A 22,806-nucleotide genomic window follows, 5' to 3' on the forward strand; every position below is an offset into this window, starting at 1 on the left:
AGAACTTCAGGTCTCCAGGTCTCCAATTCCAGGCTCTGCCTACCACCAAACGCTGTTTTACTCACTGTTCCGAAATTGTTATTGTTATTCCGAAATTATTATTCTCAGTTTCTTTTCTTTTTTTTTTTTTTAAGTGAGGCAATTGGGGTTAAGTGACTTGCCCAGGGTCACACAGCTAGTAAGTGTTAAGTGTCTGAGGCCGGATTTGAACCCAGGTACTCCTGACTCCAGGCCCAGTGCTCTATCCACTGCACCACCTAGCTGCCCCTCTCAGTGTCTTTTCAATACTACATTAACCCATATGAAATTAAGGTATCAAGACAGAACTTGGTCCTCCAGCCTCTCCTTACATCTACAGGACTCTGCCTATTGTCAATTCAATTGGCAGCTTTTGGGGTCATTTAAAAAACAGAACTTTATTTTAATAATGATTTCCCTATGTGGCTTACAGAGTTCTCTCTCTCTTTACATACATATAGGCCATTGCACCTACCTAAGGCATTGCATTTTATAACATTTCCTGAGCCCTCACTGTTTTCCTGCTGGTACCACAGCCTAGGTTCAAGAGGGAGACAACTCTCAAAAATCTTGCCTTAAATAATAATGGCATCACCTGAAGCTGGCAGGGAGTATTACCAGCTTATTTCCTTGGGCTATTGATTCAATCCTGTTAACCTTATACCCAGGGTGTCTCTTCATCCACAGTTGTAAAAACCTGTGGGGGGTTCAGAACTTCTTCAATTCACAACTTAAAAATTTTAAATGAAGTAGACTTCTGAATAATCCCTACTCTCAACTAATAGAACCCTAACCAATGTTTTCCCTCCCAGTTCCAACCAAATACCCGGCATCATAGGACAGTGCTTTTATTGCTTGTGTCTGTGGGCAGTGCTAAGGGAACCCCTTCTAAGGCAGCGCCTGATACACAAACACATGCACACACATATATAGTCTTTTTCTGAAAAGTGCTTCATTCTGCTAGTAGAAGCAGCTGTATTTGGTTCACAGCAGGCCAATTAACAGGCAGTCCACAAAGGAGGAAATGTTGGGGTATCTTCTGTGGAATTTGATTTTCTGTCCAGCCACAGGCCTCCATGCCATACCTTGCCACTTCCTAAGCATGGACACAAATATGAGAAAGGGTCAATATCTGAGAGCAAGTCAAGCTTGGAGAATAATAGTCACAGAAAAGGAACATTAGGATCAGGGAGAAGGAAGAGAGAATGTAGCAACTCCCCATCCTCACCCCTCACCGTTTTCCTGCTCCATAAGACACAAATCAGAGCCCCACTCACAAAGCAGGCAGGTGGCTGAGCCAGCCAGAGCACAGACATCAGAGTAAGTCATCTTCTGCAAGGACACCATCATCACCAGAAACTGAGGCAGCTTCTAAGCAAAGACAGGCAGGGGAAGAATTAGACAATACCAAACTTTAACAGGCTGTTCCCAAAGTATGGGGATGGCCAGATCCAGGACCTCATTCAACTTTTCCAATTCAATCCCCTAGTTTGGATCAGAGAAAGGCAGCAGCAACCAAGGAGTTTTAGGAGGTAGGGTAAGAAATATTGTCAGTTACCTGATAAGCTGAGGCATGAGAGAGTGTGTGGTGTCTCCCCAGGGCTCTTCTTGGCCTCAGACAACAGGCTATCTAGAGAGGCATCTGTCTCTGTGGCCTGAGGAGGGAGTTACAGAAAAGTGAAGAAGACAGAAGGAAACACCACTGCACCAACAATATTAAATATGAACTACAGAAATCTGTGGAAGCAGCTGGACTTGGCTCTGGAGAGTAAACGAAAGCACCTTTTGTCAGCTGATGAAGTCATCTCAGCCCCAAAGAAAGTTCTATGCTACTAGGGGCCTGGGGCAGAACCCCAGGCTATGAACTGGGCTCCCCCAGGGGCATTGCCCTATACAACCACTGGAGCTCACCCACCAATATATCCTGCAGCATCTCAGGGACAGCAACATCTCCTTCTCCCACATCTTGGGGGAGTTCAACTGCATAACCCTGGCGCACTAGTTCTAGCCCGATATCAAGATTCTGGAGGAGGAAAAACAAGAAGGGATTATGAAAGATGACTTTTTTTTCCTATGCTAGTCATGAAAAAAAGGGAGAAAGGCTGAGATGAGGAATTTGGGGAAATGAGGAGTAACCCAAAAAGTCTAAAGCCTAAGGGACAGGGTTACTGAGCTCTGTGCCTCACCAAGGTAATCCAATGATCCTTGAGACCTCACCTGGCCATTGCTTGTGTCATAAAGGTGGATTTCTGGCCAAGTAGAAATCCCTGTTTGCACATAGCTGGAGATCTTGGCCACCAGAGGTTTCCACTCTGCACAATGAGTGAGGCGATCAAATTCATCTAGGGCTTCCTCTTCCCACTGCTCACCTGGTGAAACAGGCAAGGGAGTTAGTGCTAACAACTGGAATGCAATCAGGAGATTGCCTATCTTCTTTACAAAAGTGGTCAGAGCTCCTGGTAGTTCTTCTGTCAAATAGCCGGATAACATATGAATTTTTCAAGTGTGTTAATGTGTGAGTCATTCTACCCTGAGAACAAACCACATGGCTACCTTACCTGAGGGAACAATCCTTGCTAGACTACATTCTATTGCTTGGAATGGGAGGCTTAGGAAGTCACTCCTGAAGTTAAAAAAGAAAAAAAAAATAGTTAAGAAGAGTCTTATGACAAGAAGGATCCTCTAATCTAGTCTTCCTGTTTTTCAACTACACATAATATATGGGCAAATCTAATGTATTCTCCTTAAAATGTTTTCATCCTAAATCTCCTGATTAATGAGCTCTCCACAATCTCTCTACCTGACAGGGATGAATTAATTGGAACTAAGATTTGAATGTGACCTCTCACTATACATCCAAATATGACTGGCTTTGAACTGACCTGATAGCTCTCAAGTCCTTGAGTGGGCTCTCCCCATTATCTCCAAAGTCAACAAAGTAGAGATCCAAGTTCCCATTCTCAAGGGTACCCAGGACCCGGGCCCGATACCAGGGTCCATCTGTAGGTAAAGGAGCTGCTACAATGTCACCCACGTGCACAGTCAGATCTTCAGGCTACACGTCCAAGTTGGAGGTAGGGAAGGGGGGAGGGTGCAATGACAAATAAATAAGTCAGATAAGAAAAGATGATAAAGGAGAACAAATGGCCATTTGAGCCATAGAAAACTGGTTTCCAAAGGGAAAGGAAGAAAATACACGGAAAGGGAAAGGTGGGAGATACTCCTTTCTCTCAAGCCCTATTATCCCCACCACCCCTGGTCCATATGGTAACTCACTGACTGACTGTTCTCATAGTACTGGGTCATCTCGTTGACCAGCTTGTCCAGCTGTAAGCTGCGGGAGCCAATAATCTGGATCCAGAAATGGTTGGGGTTTTCAGAGGCAGACACATAGACTTCTAGATACTCGTCAGCATGGAAACTGAAGTCAGGGCTGGGGACTGAACACATTGTGGGGTTGAGGTTGGTGGCTATGACAAAACCATCCCTGGCTAGATGAGGGAATGGGGAGTGGTAGCTTTCAGCTTTCAAAATACTCAGGAACAAAACAGAATGATTCACTGAAGAGAGAAATACTGAATGAGGATGTTTATACTTCTCTTGTTCCTTTCCCATTAAGACATGACCATGGCCATGACATAATTCAGATCCGGTCACATTTTACAACGCTTCTAATGTTGGTCTCCTTTGGAGATTGTCAGAACTCCCACCAGATGGATATGACATAAGACTGAGCAAAGGAGGCACTGGGTAGCAAGAGATTTGTATTCTATTGTCTGCCCTAGACTCAGATTCCCAATATGAACCCTGGGCTCCCTCCCCATTTACCACTCTCTCCCACAATTTGTGGAAGAAAAAGTTTCCAGACCCTAAGATCTTCCTTTGTAGGGATGTTGTAAAGCCATATGATATATGACTACAAAGTAACAAGATGTATTCCACAAACCACATAAGAAAAACAATTGCTTTCCTTTGTATTCATTCACACCTCATACTGAGAAGTGTTTTGATGAAAACTATATAAAGCCAAGGTAGAAAAGATCTTTAATTAGTTGCTGGCTTATCTGAGGAAAATCTTTAACCCTGGACAGCTAGGCTTCCAGCAAAAGATTTTTGAGGTTCCTTTTCTCGCCATCACTTTGTACTTTGGAAATGGACTGCTGGAATAATTATGAGCAAATATTATTAGCTTAGCAATTTGCTATTTTCAAAGAATTGTGGTTCATTCCCAAGACAAATATAAAGTACTTTTGGTTATCTGTAACTTTTAACTATCCATGTGAGTCTTCCCCCATTGGTTAGCATTGACAATCAAGCTGTCATTGGAGATAACATACTTTCAAACTTTGGCATCTCTGGACTGGCCTGGGCTCCCACGTTCTCCTGGTAGCTGTTCTCACTAAACTTTCGTTCATGGGAATATTCTACCCGCTCTGGTCTCAGCCCAGCTGTATCTCCTCCTCCTCGGCTAGGAGCAGAAGCCATTGTGGGGGCCAGCTTCTTGCTGATGCTCATGTCCTTAGGAAAGGCTGGCTCCCCAGCTCCCCTGGGCCCTACCACTTCTTCTCTCTTGACACTGATGGGCTGCTTGCGCTGTACTCTGGATTCTGCTGAATGAGCAATCCTCTTCCGGAGCTCTTCATCTTCAGAAACTTTTTCTAGGATAAGATGCTTGCCAGAAAAAGAGAAGGAATAATCAGCTCAGATCCTCAAGTAATGAGGGCAGGAAGGAAGGTGCTCTTCTCATTCAGATGTATATACCCAGCTCTATTCCATACCCACCTTGGCCGCTGCCACTTCCTTCTGGGTTCCTGAGATCTTTATGAGGCGTGTTAGTAGCAATGTCCCTTCTGATTCCTTGTCACAGGTGATTTTGGCCCCAGAGCTTTTGCAGATGGCACGAATGGTCTCCCCACCTCTCCCTGCAGAAAGATACATATACAAATTCCTCTGCTCATCTCCTTATACTCCACAGCAAATAGAAAAGTCAGCAGAAATAAGAATTTTCATTTCCAAACTGAGCCAAGCACCAGGTTCTTAATAAATGCTTCTTATGGAACTAATCATTTCTGAATTCTTTCCTGCCAATATAGCCACTAGGTAAGGAATGTTTGGTTTTTCTTTTAATTTAAAAACTTTAGGTCAATTCAATTCCTTCACTCCAAATATCTCTATTTTCCTAAACCATTCAGGGAGGCTACACTCTTCAGTCCTAAAATAAGCCAGCACACTACAATAGAGTAAGATAATAGAAAGAGCACTTGGGGGCAGCTAGGTGGCGCAGTGGATAAAGCACCAGCCCTGGATTCAGGAGGACCTGAGTTCAAATCCAGCCACAGACACTTGACACTTATACCAGCTGTGTGACCCTGGGCAAGTCACTTAACCCTTACTGCCCTGCCCCCCCATCAAAAAAAAGGGGGCGGGGGAGAAAGAACACTTAACAAGTTAATGAGAAGAAGTCGGTTCTAGTCCTTGCTGTGGGGGACTCATAACTTTTATGACCTTGGAAGATGTCAGTGTTGAGTTTGTTTGCTCATCTGTAACCCAGGGATAGTACTTGCCCTACCTACTTAAACAGAGGAGTTATGAGATACAAAGAAAATTAGCTTATCAAAAGCAATATGAATATTATTAAGTTCTATTAAATTTTAAGATCTCTCTTAGAGTAGCACAAAGGGACAATACTTTATGTATGGGAAGAAAGTATGTATTCTACTGCCTTCAAAAGTTAAGGATATACCATGAGCAGTCTTACTTTTTAAAAAATCCTTTTTGAATCTACCACCCACGAATTTCTCTAAATCCTTTTTTAATTCATTTTGTATTTTGGGATCATATTTGAGATAAACTGTTTAAGCTTAACATCTTTTGAATATCTTCCCTTATGAAGATGATACTAACCAAGAAAAACACCTAAGAAGATGATATGAAGATGCAAGATACAGAAAAGAGGAAGCTAAATTAGAGGGAGACAACAGTACCTATAATTCTGCCCACAGATCTCTGAGGTACTGAAAGCTGTTCATACACTGGGGTGTTCTCCGTCAGGATCTGGTGGATTGCTGCTTTGGCTTTGCAAACCTGGACAGGAAAGCCACTGATGAGCAGCACCCGCTCCTCACCTACATCTTCTGTGTCCACATCAATACGAGCACCAGTCTGCTTCCTCAACTGCAAAGAGGACAGGGGAAGGAGAGGGAAAGTATATGTACGTGGTCGGGCTTAGGAAGAGACCCCATAGACATAGTTGTTTATACATGATCAGGATGGGAATTTGTTTTGGTTGACTATGCATATTTGTTACAAGGGTTTTGGTTTCTCTCTCTCTCTTTTTAAAACAAGGCATGGGAAGAAGAGGAAAATCTATTTTGGTTAACTGAAAAAAATTCTTTTTATTAAAATAAAAGGATTCATGAGATCTGGTTACTGATTCTTTAAACCAAACTATGGGTGCTTTAGAGAGATAGAAGGAGACACAATGGCTCTCTAGTGAACTCCCTGATCTGGCTAACTGGAAACTCAATTGCTCCTTACTTTACTTGCACTGATAAGCAATAAATGAATGATGGCAAAGAACAATTTTAAAAAGTCAACTTTTAAAAAACTATTCAGGTTTGTAATACTTTTTTAAACTTTAAAGCAGATTCTTTTCTTTCTTTAAAAAAAGTCTATTTTATTTTATTTTCAGGTCTGTCTTCTTTCCACTTTCCCCAACCCCCACAAAACTATTACAAACATCTATAGTTGAACAAAACATATTCCCAACACTGGTCAGGAAAAAAAAAGTCTCAATCTGTACTTTAGTCCTTCATCTCTCTATCAGGAGGTAGGTAGCATGTTTCATCAGGGCAGCTAGGTGACAGAGTGTAGAGCACTGGCTTTGGAGTCAGCAGGACCTGAGTTCAAATCTCACCTCAGACACTTACTAGCTGTGTGACCCTGGGGAAATCACTTAACCCCAATTGCTTTAAACATCTGGAGCCATCTCCAGTTGTCCTGATATATATCTTGCCATTGGATACAGAAGGCCCTCAAGGACAGAGTGAGGTTGGTGACCTTGCACAGCCCTTCTCTCACATAAATACAACTCAGTGCAAGTCATAACATCACCTGCTGTCATGGTCCTCTTCGAGAAAACGAAGGACAAACAACAACAGCATGGTTTCATCACTAGATCTCTGGAATAGTGTTTGGTCATCAGTCAACAGGAGTTCTGAAGTTTTTCAGAGTTGTTAGTCTTTACAATATTGTTGCTATTATATAAATTGTACTATTTTTTTACTTTATACTACATCAGTTCACACAAACTTTGCCAAGTTTCTCTGAATCATCCCTTTATTATTTCTTACAGCATAACATAACAACATAATCCTATATCTTAATTTGTTCAGCCATTCCAATTGATAGGTATCCCACTCAGTTTCCAATTTTTTTTGCCACCACAAGAAATGCTGCTATAAATATTTTTGTACATGAGAGTCCTTTTCCTCTCTTTGTTCTCATTGGGGTATACACCTAAATGATATACACTGGGTCAAAGGAAATAAGCATGGTTTAAAAGCTTTTGGACATAGTTCTGAACTGTTTTTCAGCAGGATTAGATTAGTTCACAGTTCTACCAACAGTACATTAATGTACCTATTTACCCCAGAATCCCTCCAGCATCTGTTTTCCATTTTTTGTCAACTCTGACAATCTGATAAGTATGAAGTAAAACCTCAGAGTTGTTTTAAGTTGTATTTTTCTAATTAGAGTTTTAGAGCATTTTTTCATATGGTTATTTCAGGCTAGGATTTCTCCTGAAAACTTCATATCCTTTGACCATTTGTCAGCTGGTAAATGGCTTATTATTCTTATCACAAATCAATTCCTTAAGTATCTTAGGAAATGAAACCTTTCTAAAATTATAAGTAGCATGTATCTAAACTATTAGAAAGCATTATATGTAATGGAGATGAGCTAGAAATCTTTCCAATAAGTTCAGGGGTGAAGAAAGGATGTTGATTATCATCACTATTATTCAATATTTTACTAGAAATGATAGCTATAGAAGAAAGAGAAGAAAAAGAAATGAAGAAACAGAATTATCACTCTTTGCAGATGATAGGATGGTACACCTGGAGAATCGACTAAAAAAATAGTTGAAATAATTAAAAACTTTAGCAAAGTTGAAGGCTATAATTTCACACAAATCATCAGCTTTTCTATGTATTATCAACAAAATCTAGCAGCAAGAGATAGAAAGATTTCACTTAAAATAACTGTAGACAATAAAAAATACTTGGGAGTCTACCTGACAACATAAACCCAGGAACTGTATGAACACAATTACAAAACACTTCACGCAAATAAAATCAGATCTTAACAACTGGAAATACATTAATTGCTCATAAACAGGTCAAGTCAATATAATAAAAATAACAATTCTATCTAAATTAATTTATTCAGTCTCGTACCAAACTACCAAATATTATTTTATAGAACTAGAAAAATACAATACAAAATTCATCTGGAAGAACAAAAGATCAAGAATCTGGTACTGGCTAAGAAATAGAGTGGTAGATGAGTGGAAGAGATTAGGTACACAATACACAGCAGTAAAAGACCATGGTAATCTAGTATTTGATAAACCCAAAGAACCCAGCATTTGGGACAAGAATTCACTATTTGACAAAAATTTCTGGGAAAACTGGAAAGCAGTTTGGCAGAAACTAGGTATAGACCAACATTTCATACCATATATGAAGATAAGATCAAAATGGGCTGATGATTTAGACATAAAGGTTGATAAGCAAATTAGGGGGAGCATGGAATATTACCTGTCAGGTATGTTAGTTAAGGGAAGAATTTATGATCAAACAAGACACAGAGAACATTATAAGATATAAAATGGATAACTTTGTTTACATTAATTAAAAAGGTTTTACACAGGGGCAGCTAGGTGGTTCAGTGGATAAAGCACCGGCCCTGGATTCAGGAGGACCTGAGTTCAAATCCAGCCTCAGACACTTCCTAGCTGTGTGACCCTGGGCAAGTCACTTAATCCTCATTGCCTCGAAAATACCAAAACAAAACAAAAAACCAAACCAAAACAAAACAAAAAGTTTAGCAAAGGAGCATCATTCACAACTAAGTGATGAATGATGAGGATGCTGTATAAACTTTAAAAAAAAAAAAAAAGGTTTTACACAAACAAAACCAATGCAGCCAAGATTAGAAGGAAAGCAGAAAACTGGGGAGAAAATTATAGCAAGTTTTTCTAATAAAGGCTTTATTTCTCAAATATATAAAGAACTGAGTCAATTTTGTAAGAATCACAAGTCATTCCCCTAATTGACAGTCAAAGGATATGAACAGGATATGAACAGGCAGTTTTTAGATGAAGAAATCAAAGCTATCTATAATCTTATGAGAAAAATGTACTAAATCACCATTGATTAGAGAAATGCAAATTAAAACAACCCTGAAGTACCAACTCACACATATCAGATTGACTAATATGGCAGAAAAGGAAAATGATAAATGTTGTGGGGGATATGGGAAAACTGGGACATTTTTAAAGCACTGTTGGTAGAGTTGTAAACTGATTCTTCTGGAGAGCAATTTGGAACTATAACCAAAAGGCTTTGCTGTGCATATCCTTTGACCCAGAAATACCACTACTAGGTCTGTATCCCAAAGAGATTTAAAAAAGGATCTATATGTACAAAAATATTTATAGTAGCTCTTTTTTGTGGTAGCAAAGAACTAAAAATTGAGGGTATACTTTTCAACTGAGGAATGGCTGAATAAGTTGTGGTGTATGATTGTGATAGAGTACTACATTGTGCCATAAGAAATGATGAGCGGGGTAGCTAGGTGGCACAGTGGATAGAGCACCGACCCTGGAGTCAGGAGGACCTGAGTTCAAATCCTGCCTCAGACACTTAATACTTACTAGCTGTGTGACCCTGGGCAAGTCAGGTAACCCCAATTGCCTCACTAAAAAAAAATAAAATAAAATAAAATAAAAACACCATAAAATAAACATTAAAAAAAAAAAAAAAGAAATAACGAGCAGGATACTCTCAGAAAAACCTGGAAAGACTAACATGAACTGATGCAAAGTGAAGTGAGTAACAGCACTATAGTATGATGATCAGTTGTGAATGACTTAGTTATTCTCAGCAATATAATTATCCATGATAATTCTGAAGGACCCATGATGAAAAATGCTATCCACTTTCCAAGAAAGAACTGATGGAGTCTGAATGTAGATCAAAGCATACATTAAAAAAAAAAATTTGGGGGGGGGGGGGAGGTCTGTGTTTTCTTTTACAATATGACTAATATAGAAATGTTTTTTGCATGTCTGAGCATGTATAACCTATATCAGATTGCTTGCCTTCTCATTTAGGGGGGAGAAGAGGGAGGGAGAAAGAATTTGGAAATCAAAATTTTGAAAAATGAATGTTAAATATATATAACATATATTGGATTGCCTGCTGTCTGGGGGAGGGTGGGAGGGAAGGGCGAGAGGGAGAAAAATTGGAAATCTTATGTAAACAAATGCTGAAAGCTATCTCTACATGTAACTGGAAAATAATAAAAAATACTTTTATTTAAAAAAAAAAAGAAAAATGAATGTTAAAATTTTTTTACATTTAATTGGAAAAACCTGAAATCTTCATCAAAGAAACTTACTACACCAATTTTTTCCCCCCATTTGTGAAGCAGTTTTGTTTTCCTAATTATTACCTGGATTAGGGAGATAGTAAATTGCTTTCTTAATTTTCTAAATGAGAAAAGAAGAAGGTGATTGTAAGATATATGCTGGGTTGCAGAAAAAATCATCCAGTATGAAACTTTTTATTTATGGTAAATTATCTACAAAGTAAATTTCTGAGTAACTGAGTCGTCCATTTCTTGAATGTCAAGAGCCTTATATAATGAAATAATGGCTAGATTGAAAGCCATCTGTCATATCTAAGGGGAGCAACTTAGCTCGCCAAAGGTGCTTTTCTCTAAAAGCAATTTATTTTATGCATGTGCATGCAGTTTGGGTTTTTTTGGGTGGGTGGGGAAATCTACAAAATACCCACAAAAGCAAACATCCTTACCTGTTTAATATTGGCTCCTTGTCGGCCAATAATCAGTTTCACAGCCTCCTGGGGGACCCGCATCTCCACCTCAATATCATCTTCCCCAACGAATGTCAGTCGTTCTTCTATAAAATGACCATCAGATAAGTCTTAATGCCAAAGGCTAATATAATACCCCTGCTCCCTGACTTCTACCTCAAAAACCTGACTGTCAAAAACAAGAGGAGCCAAGGGAGAAAATGGGTAAAGAAACCCAATAACAGCAACAAAAGAAGGTGCTATCTGAATGGGAATTTATAGATTATAGAAGATATGGCTGGCAGACAGAATAGCTCTGCAGAATGCTGCTTCACAGATACTAAAGCACAAAAAGCTCTTTAGTCCTACAGGGAAAGTATGCTGAGCTTTAAAGGGGCTTCTAATTCCAAACTGTCTCCAGTGTTACCAGGAGAAAATCCTAGAAGACAGTGAACTAGAAGGAATCCAAACTCGACTGCATTTTCTGTTCCCATTCAGAGTTTATCCCACCAAATGTTTACAATCCATTAACACCCTGAAACACAGGTTATTAAGTGAGGAGAGCATGAATGAGAAGAGACCCCAATCTCTCCTCACGGATGAATAGGAGGGTACATATAAAAAGAATAGGCCATTTATATTTACAAGTACATATTAACAGATATAAGACTAAAAGCCATTCCCCAAAATATAAGTGGTCAAAGGATATAAACAAACATATCTCAAAAGAAGAATTGCAAAGTATTAACTATCACACAAAAGAATGTTCCAAATCACTAATAATAAGAGATACAAATCAAAACAACCATTAGGTTTTAGCTTCTAAGCAGTATACTGGCAAAGATGAAAAAAGATGGGAATACTTAATCTTGGAGTTGTTGTAGGAAGATGAGCACCCTAGTACATTACTGGTAGAACTATGAATCAGTACAACTATTTTAGAAAACAATTTTGGAGTATGCAAGTAAAGTGATAAAAAATATCCATAACCTTTGACTCAGAGATTCTAATACTAGGCTTATATCCCAAGGAGGTCATGAATAATAAAGTCTACACATACACCAAAATATTTATAGTAGCATTTTTTTGTGGTAGCAAAGAATTCAAAACAAATTACATACTTACCAATTGGGGAATGGCTAAACAAATTGTGGTATATAAATGTAACGGAATATTTGCTGTGCTGTAAGAAATTATGTGTATGATGAATACAGAAAAGTGTGGAAAGATCTACATGAATTGAGGCAGCATGAAGTAAGCAGAGCCAAGGAAACAATATAAATGGAAAGAACCACAAAAATTCAAGAATGAATATTGCAAAATTACAAAGAACAAACATGACTTGAAAGAATAGCTATGAGGAGTATTGTACACTGCACATATTTTCAGATTTTTTCAAGGATTGAGCAGTTATGCTGGTCCCCTCCCTCTTTTTGTCTTTTTTTTTTTTGACAGGGCAATGGGGGTTAAGTGACTTGCCCAGGGTCACACAGCTAGTAAGTGTCAAGTGTCTGAGGCCGGATTTGAACTCAGGCCCTCCTGACTCCAGGGCCAGCGCTTTAACCACTGTGCCATCTAGCTGCCCCCTAACATGATATTTTTAAGACAAAAAGAGGGGGGCAGCTAGGTGGCGCAGTGGATAAAGCACCAGTCCTGGACTTAGGAGGACCTGAGTTCAAATCCGGCCTCAGACACTTGGCACTTACTAGCTGTGTGACCCTGGGCAAGTCATTTAACCCTCATTGCCTCACCAAAAAAAAAAAAAAAAAGAAAAAGAAAAAGAAAAAGAAAAAAAGGGGGGCTAGTGGGTGGGTGGGTGGGGGAGTATAATGGGGGAAATTATGGTCATGTGAAAAAAAAATAATTTTTTTTTGGCAAGGCAATGAGGGTTAAGTGACTTGCCCAGGGTCACACAACTAGTAAACGTCAAGTGTCTGAGGCCACATTTGAACTCGGGTCCTCCTGAATCCAGGGCTGGTGGATGCCCCCCAAAAGATATCTTTTAAAAAAAGAACCCACTACAATTTTAATGCTGGTGCCCTACTTAGATCGATAAGGCTCTTGGAAAAAGACAGATGAGTTGGTATCTCAGTCTACAGACTAGCTGCTAGTGGCAGAGTTGGGGTAACTAAAAGGAACAAAAAGAATCTGTACTCCTGGAAGTGCAGCCAGTTGGCAAAGACTCCTTATGTTGTTCTAGTTGTAATACAATAAATTATCAAGTCTAAAAGGTTTAATATTTTTTACTTCAGGTTAATGAAGTATATCAATTTCTAAAACTTTCCATAATCTATATGCACATACACAAAAACACATACCTCGGCTTTCTCTATATCTTCGGTAGAGAATATAAGCAACAGTCAGGCTGGCTGGAATTCCAAGTCCCAGTGCTATTTTCTGAATGGTTGAAAGGTTTGTCCAAGAGGACCATTCAGTAGACATTTTCTCTGGAGTTCTAACCTGCATTCTGACACACGGGAGGGGAAACAAAGGAAGCTTTCAACCAAAACTCACGTATGGCTACCAACACTTTTGCCCACATTCCTAGCACCAACTTCAAGGTGAGAAACCTCACTCACTGGATAAGCAACTGAAGGCCACAAATAAAAAGAAATTTAATTTGTCTTTTTACGGCCTAACCCTAGAAAAATACACATTCAAACTCATGAGATTTAGAAACAATGAACAAACCAGTGTGGCTGGAGTTAGATGATAAAAACAAAAGTAACAGGAGTTAAAGCTGGAAAGTAGGATGGGATCAGATTGTGGAGGCCTTTGAAAGTCATGCTGAGGAGTTTCATTTGTAGTAGTAGTAAACCCAAAACAGGTTTTTGAATAAGAGAGTATCAGGATGACAATAATATTTATGAAGTTTGCAAAGTGTGTTACATCTACAATTGATTCTTATTTGAATTTCACAGCTCTGTAAATTAAGTGCTACGGATATTATCCTCATTTTATGGAGGAGGAAATTGAAGCTAAGAAAGGTTAAGTGACTTGCCCCAGGATCATACAATTGGTTGTGTCTGAGATGGGATTCAAACTCAGGTCTTGGCTTCAAGTCCAGGGCTTTTTCAACTATACTGTGCTGACATCAGGAGTTAGGAAAACCGCTCTGCATCAGTATATAGAATAGACTGGACAGTAAAATTTGATATACTGCAGACTTTACTATTCAACTAGAACAGTTCTCTCCCAGGTCAAAAATCTTTCAGTTATTAAATCAAATGACCTTTTTCTCAGTCCTTCTTCCTAAAGTCTTTGTAGTATTTGAAATGACTACTTCTAGCTTCTGGTTATTTTCTCCCTGAGGGGGTTCTCTTATCTGCCTAATTCTTCTCAGTTTCATGACAAGATCAACATCTATGTCCTAACCCTTACATGTTGGTATACCTTGGGGCTCTCTCCTCTTGTCTCTCTCTATACTTTCTCTTGGCGATTCCATCAGCTCCCACCATTTCAACTATCACCTCTTTGCAGATAACTCTCAAAACAATGTTTCCAACTGCCTACAAGACATCACTACCCTGAATTCATCTTTTCTCCTAAACCTATGCCATTTTCCCTATTTCTATCAAGAACACCACTCCTCCAGCCACTCAACTTTGCAATCTCAGAATCACATTGGAGTTTTTCCTTTTCTTAGTGGCAGCTGGTGGTGCAATGGGGCCTGGAGTCAGGAAGATCCAAGTTCAAATCTTGGCTCAGGCACTTATTAGTTATGTGACACTGGCCACAAATAACTTAACCTGTCAGCCTCAGTTTCTTCAAGTATAAATGGGAATAATAGCATTTACCTTCCAGGTTTGTTATAAGGATCAAATGAGATATCTATAAAGTGCTTAGAACAGTGCCTGGCACATGGTAGGTGCTATATAAAAATACCTGTTCCGGGGCAGCTAGGTGGCGCAGTGGATAGAGCACCAGCCCTGGAGTCAGGAGTACCTGAGTTCAAATCCGACCTCAGACACTTAACACTTACTAGCTGTGTGACTCTGGGCAAGTCACTTAACTCCAATTGCCTCACTAAAAAAAACCAAAAAACCAAAACAAAACAAATACCTGTTCCCTTCCTTTTTTCAACCCACATCCATTAAGTTGCCAAGTTTTGTTGAATCTCACTCTAGAACACTTCAGATCTGTCGCTTTCTCTCTACTCTTGAACCAAATAGTTCAGGCCCTCATCACTTCTTACCTGGACTACTCCAACAGCACCCAACTGGTGTCCCTGACTTCTGAAACTCCCCTTGCCTATCCATCGTCCAAGAAGCTACCATAGTGACAACCAGATTTCAATTTATTTTCCCAGGATGATCATTTTATTCCCTTCTGTGCACTCTACATTTCAGCCCAACTAGTCCACTTGCGGTTTCTTATATATAACATGCCATTTCCCATATGGGTGTCTTGTCAGCTGCATTCCCCCTACCCCAACCTTCTGGCCAGTAATGTATGCCTTTCTCATCTGTGCCTCTTGAAATCTCTAATTCTTCAAGGACCAGCTCAAATGCCACCTCCTACACAAAAGCCTTTCCTGATCCACTAATAGTAGAGGTGTGTATGTACACATGTGTGTATACACACACACACACACACACTGTACATTTCTTGAGGGGAAGGACTGCTTCATTTCCATTTGTGTCCTCAGTGCCTGGTAACATAGTAGGAATGTAATAAATGTTTGTAAAATTGAATTGGAAGAAGAAAGTCCAGTTAGGTTATTTTAACAGTATATAGCTTTACTGCTTAAATGAACCAAGGTAGTAGGAGTAGGGGTAGCCTGGAGAAGACCAGTCCAGAAGAATTTGTTATATATTCACAAAAACTAAAAAGCTTTTTTTTCTTAAAAAAAAAAAAAAGCATGTGTGTGTGTGTGTGTGTGTGTGTGCATCTAGGTGGCACAGTAGATAGAGCACCAGCCTTGGAGTCAGGAGTACCTGAGCTCAAATCCAGCCTCAAACACTTAACACTTATTAGCTGTGTGACCCTGGGCAAGTCACTTAACCCCCAACTGTCTCACTTAAAAAAAAAAAAAGCTATACCTTTTTTCTTCTTGGAGAGGCAAGTAAAAGGGAGAGAGGGAAGGGGCTCTACATGTCATATGGTTTCATGTTTCTGTTAGGAAGATTACATTCACGGGTGTTCCATTAACTTGAATAGTTAAGACAATCTAAATTAGTCAACCGAAAAGCCTTCTACCAATTCAGGCAGCTTTGTGAGGCTGCTGCAGGCTACAGTTGTGATTTCCTGTTACCAACAAATCAAAAGGTGTTTTCCCATTGGGTTTGCTCAGGTATAGGAAAAAAACCCTTTAGTTCATATGACTACTGGTGCGAAAATGCGATTTAAATGATAATTGGCAAAATAAATCTTTTTCAGTTCTAGTGATGCTAGAAAAATATATGAAAAAAATCTACTCGAAATAAAATGTTAGTTTCATTTATTTATTTATTTATTGGTGGGGTAATGAGGGTTACTTAAGTGACACACAGCTAGTGAGTTTCAAGGGTCTGAGGCCTCATTTGCACTCAGGTCCTCCTAAATCCAGGGCCAATGCTTTATCCACTGTGCCACCAAGCTGTCCCAAAACGTTAGTTTTAAATGGGCTCTTCTCTGAAAAAGAATACAGAATTCCTGTTTCAGATACAAGAGCAGCTGTACTGCCACTACAACAACCAAGAAGACAGAATTAAATCTGGAAGACCAGATAAGGCACTGGAGTTGCAAGACGTGGGTTCAAGTCCTCAATCCAGTTCTGTCTAAGTGACCCTAAGCCAGTCTGGGCTTCAGTTTCCTGATCTATAAAATGAGGGGGATGGACTACCCAACTTCTGATTATCCTTTCAGCTCCAGATATATGATTCTCTGACTAGATGTTTTCCACTTCTGCTCTTTGGAATAAGCATCTCGCCCTAACTCTTAATTTACAATTAAAATGTAGGCTGCCATGTTTTTGACAATTCATTGAAGACATGGCTAAACTGTAGTGTGTAACAGTAACATTATACTCTTGTCCAGCCTGGCTCCCACTTCTCCCTCCCCACCAAAAAATACCCCAAACCTTTACTACTATCTATTTTTCCTATTGTAAATTAGCAAGCTCAGGGCAGCTAGGTGGCGCAGTGGAAAAAGCAATGGCCCTGGATTCAGGTGGACCAGAGTTCAAATCCGGCCTTAGACACTTGACACCTATAGCTGTGTGACCTTGGGTAAGTCATTTAGCCCTCATTGCCCTGCAAAAAACAAAACAAAATTAGCAAGCTCACTCTTACCTCTTAGGAACCAAGTAATTTTTAGTAAATTGTCTTTGGCAAGGAGACCTTGACTGGATTGAGATTCGTGTGTATATAATTTTATGATTACAAAATTTTGCCTCAATTTACCATATATAAAAGTCGGTTTTTCTTTGAAGATAAAAAACTTTTCAGATCCCTCCCAGTGAAGCCAGGTAGACTTTTCTTTAAAACATAAAGTGCTGACTGATTTTAATTTTGAGGTCTTATTTAAATAACAGTAACTGACACTGGAGAAACTAAAGGCAAAAATCTCCAAACAAACAAAAAAACAAACTCCAACTCCTTCCTAAGAGAGAAAGATTTTCTTTGAAGAAGTCTCAACATATCTACATCATAAACAGCCATTTACACAGTGTAAATATTATTTATGTTGGACATGTTATTTTTCTTAACCTCTGAGTACTTTGTAAGTTTTTGCATAGAATCTTCAGAGCTCAAAGTTCCTCTATTATATTAATGTATATAACACTGAACCAGTTAAAATGGCTTTATCCATAGATTCTAAATGCTTAGTCAAAGCAGTAGCTTGGAACAGTATATGCCAAGATTTCTTTATTAGTTTTGTACTTTAAACAACAAATGCTATATCTTCTGTGTGAACTGTCTCTCCTCCTCCCCTTTCTCTTCTCTGCCTCCAACTCTAAAATTTAAAGCAAGCAATCTACCATATGTACAAGCACTAGCTCAACCAGCAGCCTAGCAACAGTTTGCTCTGAATGCCAATCCTCTTTTGGTTGCAATCTAAAATTCATGGTTGTGGGTTTTTACATAACTGGCTACTTTGCTCAATATATCTTGTTTGTACAATTTGCAAGTCGTCTCCCCCATTAAAATGTGAGCTCCTTGAGAGGAGGGACTATGTTATGCCTTGCTTTGTATTCCCAATGCTTAGTACAGTGCCTGAGCACATAGTAGGTGCTTCATAAATACTAGCTGACCAAGGAAGAACAAACCAGTTCTAAGGGCCAATTACACAATCATCTATCTCAGGCGGTCCAGAAAGGAATGCACTCCTCTCATCAGAAAACATCTGGACCTAAGCCAAAGGTCCAGTATACAACCAAATTCCCATCTAATACTCTGGTACTGTATAGAGGTTATGAAGATGAAGTTAAGTTACAAGGGGTTTGGCATTTTTGTAACTTAATATCCAATGTCAGTATCTAGCACAGTAATGGACATATAGTTGGGTGTTTAATAAGTGTTTTTAAAATTGAATTGACCGGCCTCAGACACTTAACACTTACTAGCAGTGTCACCCTGGGCAAGTCGCTTAACCCCAATTGCCTCACTAAAAAAAAAAAATTGAATTGAGAGGGGGCAGCTAGGTGGTAGAGTAGATAAAACACCAGCCCCAGATTCAGGAGGACCTGAGTTCAAATGCGGCCTCAGACACTTGGCACTTACTAGTTGTGTGACCCTGGGCAAGTCACTTAACCCTCATTGCCCTGCGCCGCCCCCCCCCACAAAAATTTGAATTGAGAGCACCAAAAAGTATTTTCAGAAAAGTATCTGAGCTTCCAAATATCTTTTTTTGGTGGTCAGCCTTCTCATTTCCTATTCCTATCAAAATGTATGAAAAAAGGGGACGTAGAAGCTAAATCTGACTTTAGCATTCAATTAAAATTAAGTTTCTGGGGGCAGCTAGGTGGGCAGTAGATAAAGCACCGGCCCTGAATTCAGGAGGACCTGAGTTCAAATCCAGCCTCAGACACTTGACACTTACTAGCTGTGTGACCCTGGGCAAGTCACTTAACCCCCATTGCCCCGCAAAAAAAAAAACCAAACCCAAAAAACCAAACCCAAAATTAAGTTTCTGTTACATACATGGAACTCTACCAAACACTAGATTAATAAAGTTCTTACCCTCAGGAATCTTATAATCTAATAAAGGGGATAAGACATAAGTAAATCTATGATGAACATGTTAGAGAGATCAGAATGGAATGAGAGGGATCCCAGAAGTTTTCATGGAAGAAGTGGCACCTAAGACTCAAAATGCTCCCCCTTCCAAACAGAGGGAAGACAGAATACACAAGATATTAACTAGTCTCATTGTTTTCAATAAGATCATGATTGCAGCAATGCAAATAGTTTTATTTCCACTGATATTTGGGCCTATATAGAAAGAACGCATTCTAAACTTGAGGAAATCAAAGCAATTTGAAAAAGGGAAGGCAGATGTGGCAAAGGAGGTTTCAAGTAATTATAGATGAGCACCATAAAGCCAATAATTCAAGGGCAGGGTACCATTTAATCTTTCTCAGATCAGAAGACACCATTTGGGAAGTATCAACATTTGCTGATATGAATGTATTTATACGACAAGCCCATCTGTACCAAAGACTAAATTTAAATAATCTCAGGAATTACAAAATCAAAACCTAGGCTAATTAAAATTTTTAGTTGCCTTCTTTATAAAAAATGTGTGTATAGTAAGAGAATATGTATACCATGCTTGTTTCTTGCTAAATTGGTCATGAACACCACTGGATAAATAGTGTAAAAGAGAAAGATAAAATAAAAGATATGGAGATAAATGACTGCTGGTAGATACTTGCTTGCCTGATTTTATTACTTCAAATGAAATGGGAAAGCAATGCATGGAAAAGAGAGAATGCCAGAATCTCTAACCATTCTACAAAGATACCAGAATGCAGAGTAAGCATACACTTCAACTCAAAGCAGTTAATTCTGCTCAAGGATGATCATAACCTCCTTTGAAAATGCAACATCTGAGATCTGTGAACCCAATTCTGGCAATGATAAATGACAGTATATGAAAAGGAAGTGCAGATGCAAAAAGAACCCAAACTACATACCTAAAATAAGTCAGAGTTGAGAGTTCAGACTACTCAAAATGGGAAAATTTGCAATACTGTCATCAGTCATAACTCTGACACCCCCCCCCAATTAAATATTACTTTCCTCCTTGCATATGGGCAGTGTGAACAAATAAAAAAAAACGTTTAAAGCGTTAACCTTGAAGTCAGACGGAAACTGACTCTGACACTAGCTCGGTGACCCTGGGCAAATTGCTTACCTGTTTTGAGTCTTTGTTTCCTCATCTGTACAAAGGGAATAGAAAGGCATTGTGGGCTAGTGTATAAATGGAAGCCTTTTGAGTCAGAAGAATAGAGTTTTGGTTCTGATAAATACTAGCTGTGTGACCCTAGGGAGTCGATTAACCTTTCAATGACCTAGGCAACTTTCTTACACTTCAAGTTTTGAATCAACATTGGTAGAGGCTGTTTTCTTATCAGGAACTCCTTAATGATGAAATCTCACATCCAGACAGAAAAATATGAGGATACTTGCTTACTTCACAGAGCTGATGTGAAGAAAATGTTTTGTTTTGTTTTTTTTAGTGAGGCAATTGGGGTTAAGTGACTTGCCCAGGGTCACACAGCTAGTTAAGTATTAAGTGTCTGAGGCCAGATTTGAACTCAGGTACTCCTGACTCCAGGGCCAGGGCTCTATCCGAAGAAAATGTTTTTAAACCTTAAACAGATATGTAAAAGTGTTTATTTACATTGTAAACAAGTTGATAATTTTAACTAGCACATTTTTGTACCAAATTTCCTTTTATAAGTCAATGAAATAAAGTCAAATAACTGCTTCCAAAAGGAGTTTTAACAAGTGAAGAATTAGTGTTCCTCATGACTATAAGAGCATTTTTAGATCCATTTGAGGCTAAAGATCCTGAGTCTTCTCCTTTTACACGTAAAAACCAATTGAAGAGAAAACCCCCAACCCTTCATTAAAAAGGGGAAAGGACTAAAAACAGTTTCAAAGCAAAGTCAGTTTTTAGCTAATTCCAAAATAATGCTACCTGCACTGGGAGGGTGTCAGAGAGAGGGATCAAATGAGTGAATTAAGTAATACAGGCAAAAATTAGGCAGCAAATGATAATTCTATTAAAAGGGCAATTAAAGAAGAAGAAAAAAAAAGACCTGAAGAAAGGCAAAGGGACAGCTATCTGATGTGATGTGAAGCAATGTGTCAAATGCTGGCTATGGAGCTGAAAGACCTAGGTTCAAATGTGGGGTTCTTACCTGTGTGATCTTGGGCAAATCACTTAACAACTCTGGGGATCAGTTTCCTCATGTGCGGAATTAGTGGTTTGGACCAGATAAGCTCTACGGTCCCTTCCAGCTCTAAATCTAAGATCCTAAGAACAGAACCCTGATTAAGACTTTCCAATTTATCCCAGCATCGATAAGTCCTACATTATACTGAGGGAAGAGGCTCTTCTCTATCGCAGTCAATGATTCTTGTAGTTAAGCTGGACATAAAAACAGTCCTTAAGATATCTGTGGCTTCCTGACTACTTTTGGGTTAACACCCCGACCAAAGACGGAGACCCACATTCCATCCTTACCTACCCCCACCGCCAATCCCCTCAGACCCTTCCTGTCTCCAACCTCTCTCCACTCCCAAGCCAACGTCAACCTTGGCATTCCCCCCTTCCTACCCTCACGACCTTTTTCTTTTCCTCTTCCTTCTCCTCAGCCCCCTCCCCGCTCCCATCTCCTCTGCCTTTCTTAGCTCCCCCTTCATTCCCAGGCCTCCTCTGCCAATCCCCCTGCCCCTCCCCCAAAACTCAAGCCCTGCGGCTCTCCTCGGCCCCTTCCCCATTTCCCCAGGACTCACCCAGTCTTGACTCCCCCCCCCCTTTCCCCTATCTTTCCTTCTGCCTCCCCGCCCCCGCACAAGCCTCTTCCTTTTCACTTCCCCTCAAAGGAGGCTTATAATATGCTTCTGAACTTGTCTCCTCAGCTCCCTCCCCACAAGGCCCGGGGCCTCCATCTTCCTCAAGTCCCCTCTCCCCATCCTCTCCGCCCCCAGACTCTTGGCCTCTTTCCAGCTGCTTCGTGCTTTCTATCTCCATTCCATCTTCTCACACGCCCTCGGACCCAGCTCTAAACTTCCTCTTCCGACCCCGGCCCCGGCTTATACCGCTCCTCTGAGAATAGCCGTCGTCCCCTCGGCTCCCCAGGGGCCGTCTCCTCACACCCCGACTAAGGGAGCTACGGGCCTTGCTTCAGCCAATCAGCGGTCGCCCACGTGATCCACCCCAGCCAATCCCTAATCACCGTTCTCTCTGGCGGCTCCCCTTCCATTGCTCCCGACCCCCGACCCCCTCCACGTTCTTCCCAAGCCACTCACCCCGCGAGCTCCTCAGCGAACGACGTACCTGCCGCGTGCGGGTGCCCAATAACGGGGACGAGTTTCAAAGTCGGTCCTCCGCGACTGCCAATAGGAGCTGCAAGCTAGGGAGGGACGGCCCTTTCATCCACTGGCACGGCACCTGCCTGAGAATTAAGCAGCCAATCGGAGGCTCAAGGAGCTCGAACGGCGCAGCGTTTGGCCAATCACCGAACTAGACC

General features: G+C 40.2%; 1 protein-coding gene across 8 annotated transcripts; it reads right to left on the minus strand.

The window, feature by feature from the left end:
* Nucleotides 1-396: 396 nt before the first annotated feature.
* Nucleotides 397-22,704, minus strand: TDRKH (tudor and KH domain containing). 8 transcript variants are annotated; one of them, XR_006356278.1, is made up of 15 exons: nt 22,376-22,475; nt 21,472-21,587; nt 13,439-13,587; nt 11,121-11,227; nt 6,003-6,192; nt 4,801-4,940; nt 4,356-4,689; nt 3,295-3,458; nt 2,901-3,073; nt 2,577-2,641; nt 2,236-2,387; nt 1,934-2,041; nt 1,577-1,673; nt 1,254-1,389; nt 397-1,114 (listed from the first exon to the last, which is right to left on the minus strand). XR_006356278.1 is itself a non-coding variant. In XM_044000736.1 (15 exons), exons 3-14 carry the CDS (start codon nt 13,584-13,586, stop codon nt 1,334-1,336), a joined length of 1,734 nt encoding a protein of 577 aa, XP_043856671.1. In that variant the 5' UTR covers nt 13,587; nt 21,472-21,587; nt 22,614-22,704; the 3' UTR covers nt 397-1,114; nt 1,296-1,333. The 8 variants fall into 8 exon arrangements, 7 of the variants coding, with proteins under 7 accessions (XP_043856671.1, XP_043856672.1, XP_043856673.1 ...); XM_044000736.1 differs by lacking the exon at nt 22,376-22,475 and adding an exon at nt 22,614-22,704 and having other exon boundaries at nt 1,296-1,389; XM_044000737.1 differs by lacking the exon at nt 22,376-22,475 and adding an exon at nt 22,586-22,604 and having other exon boundaries at nt 1,296-1,389.
* Nucleotides 22,705-22,806: the final 102 nt, after the last annotated feature.

The sequence above is a fragment of the Dromiciops gliroides genome, chromosome 4 (assembly GCF_019393635.1).
Source record: "Dromiciops gliroides isolate mDroGli1 chromosome 4, mDroGli1.pri, whole genome shotgun sequence".
NCBI lineage: Eukaryota > Metazoa > Chordata > Mammalia > Microbiotheria > Microbiotheriidae > Dromiciops > Dromiciops gliroides.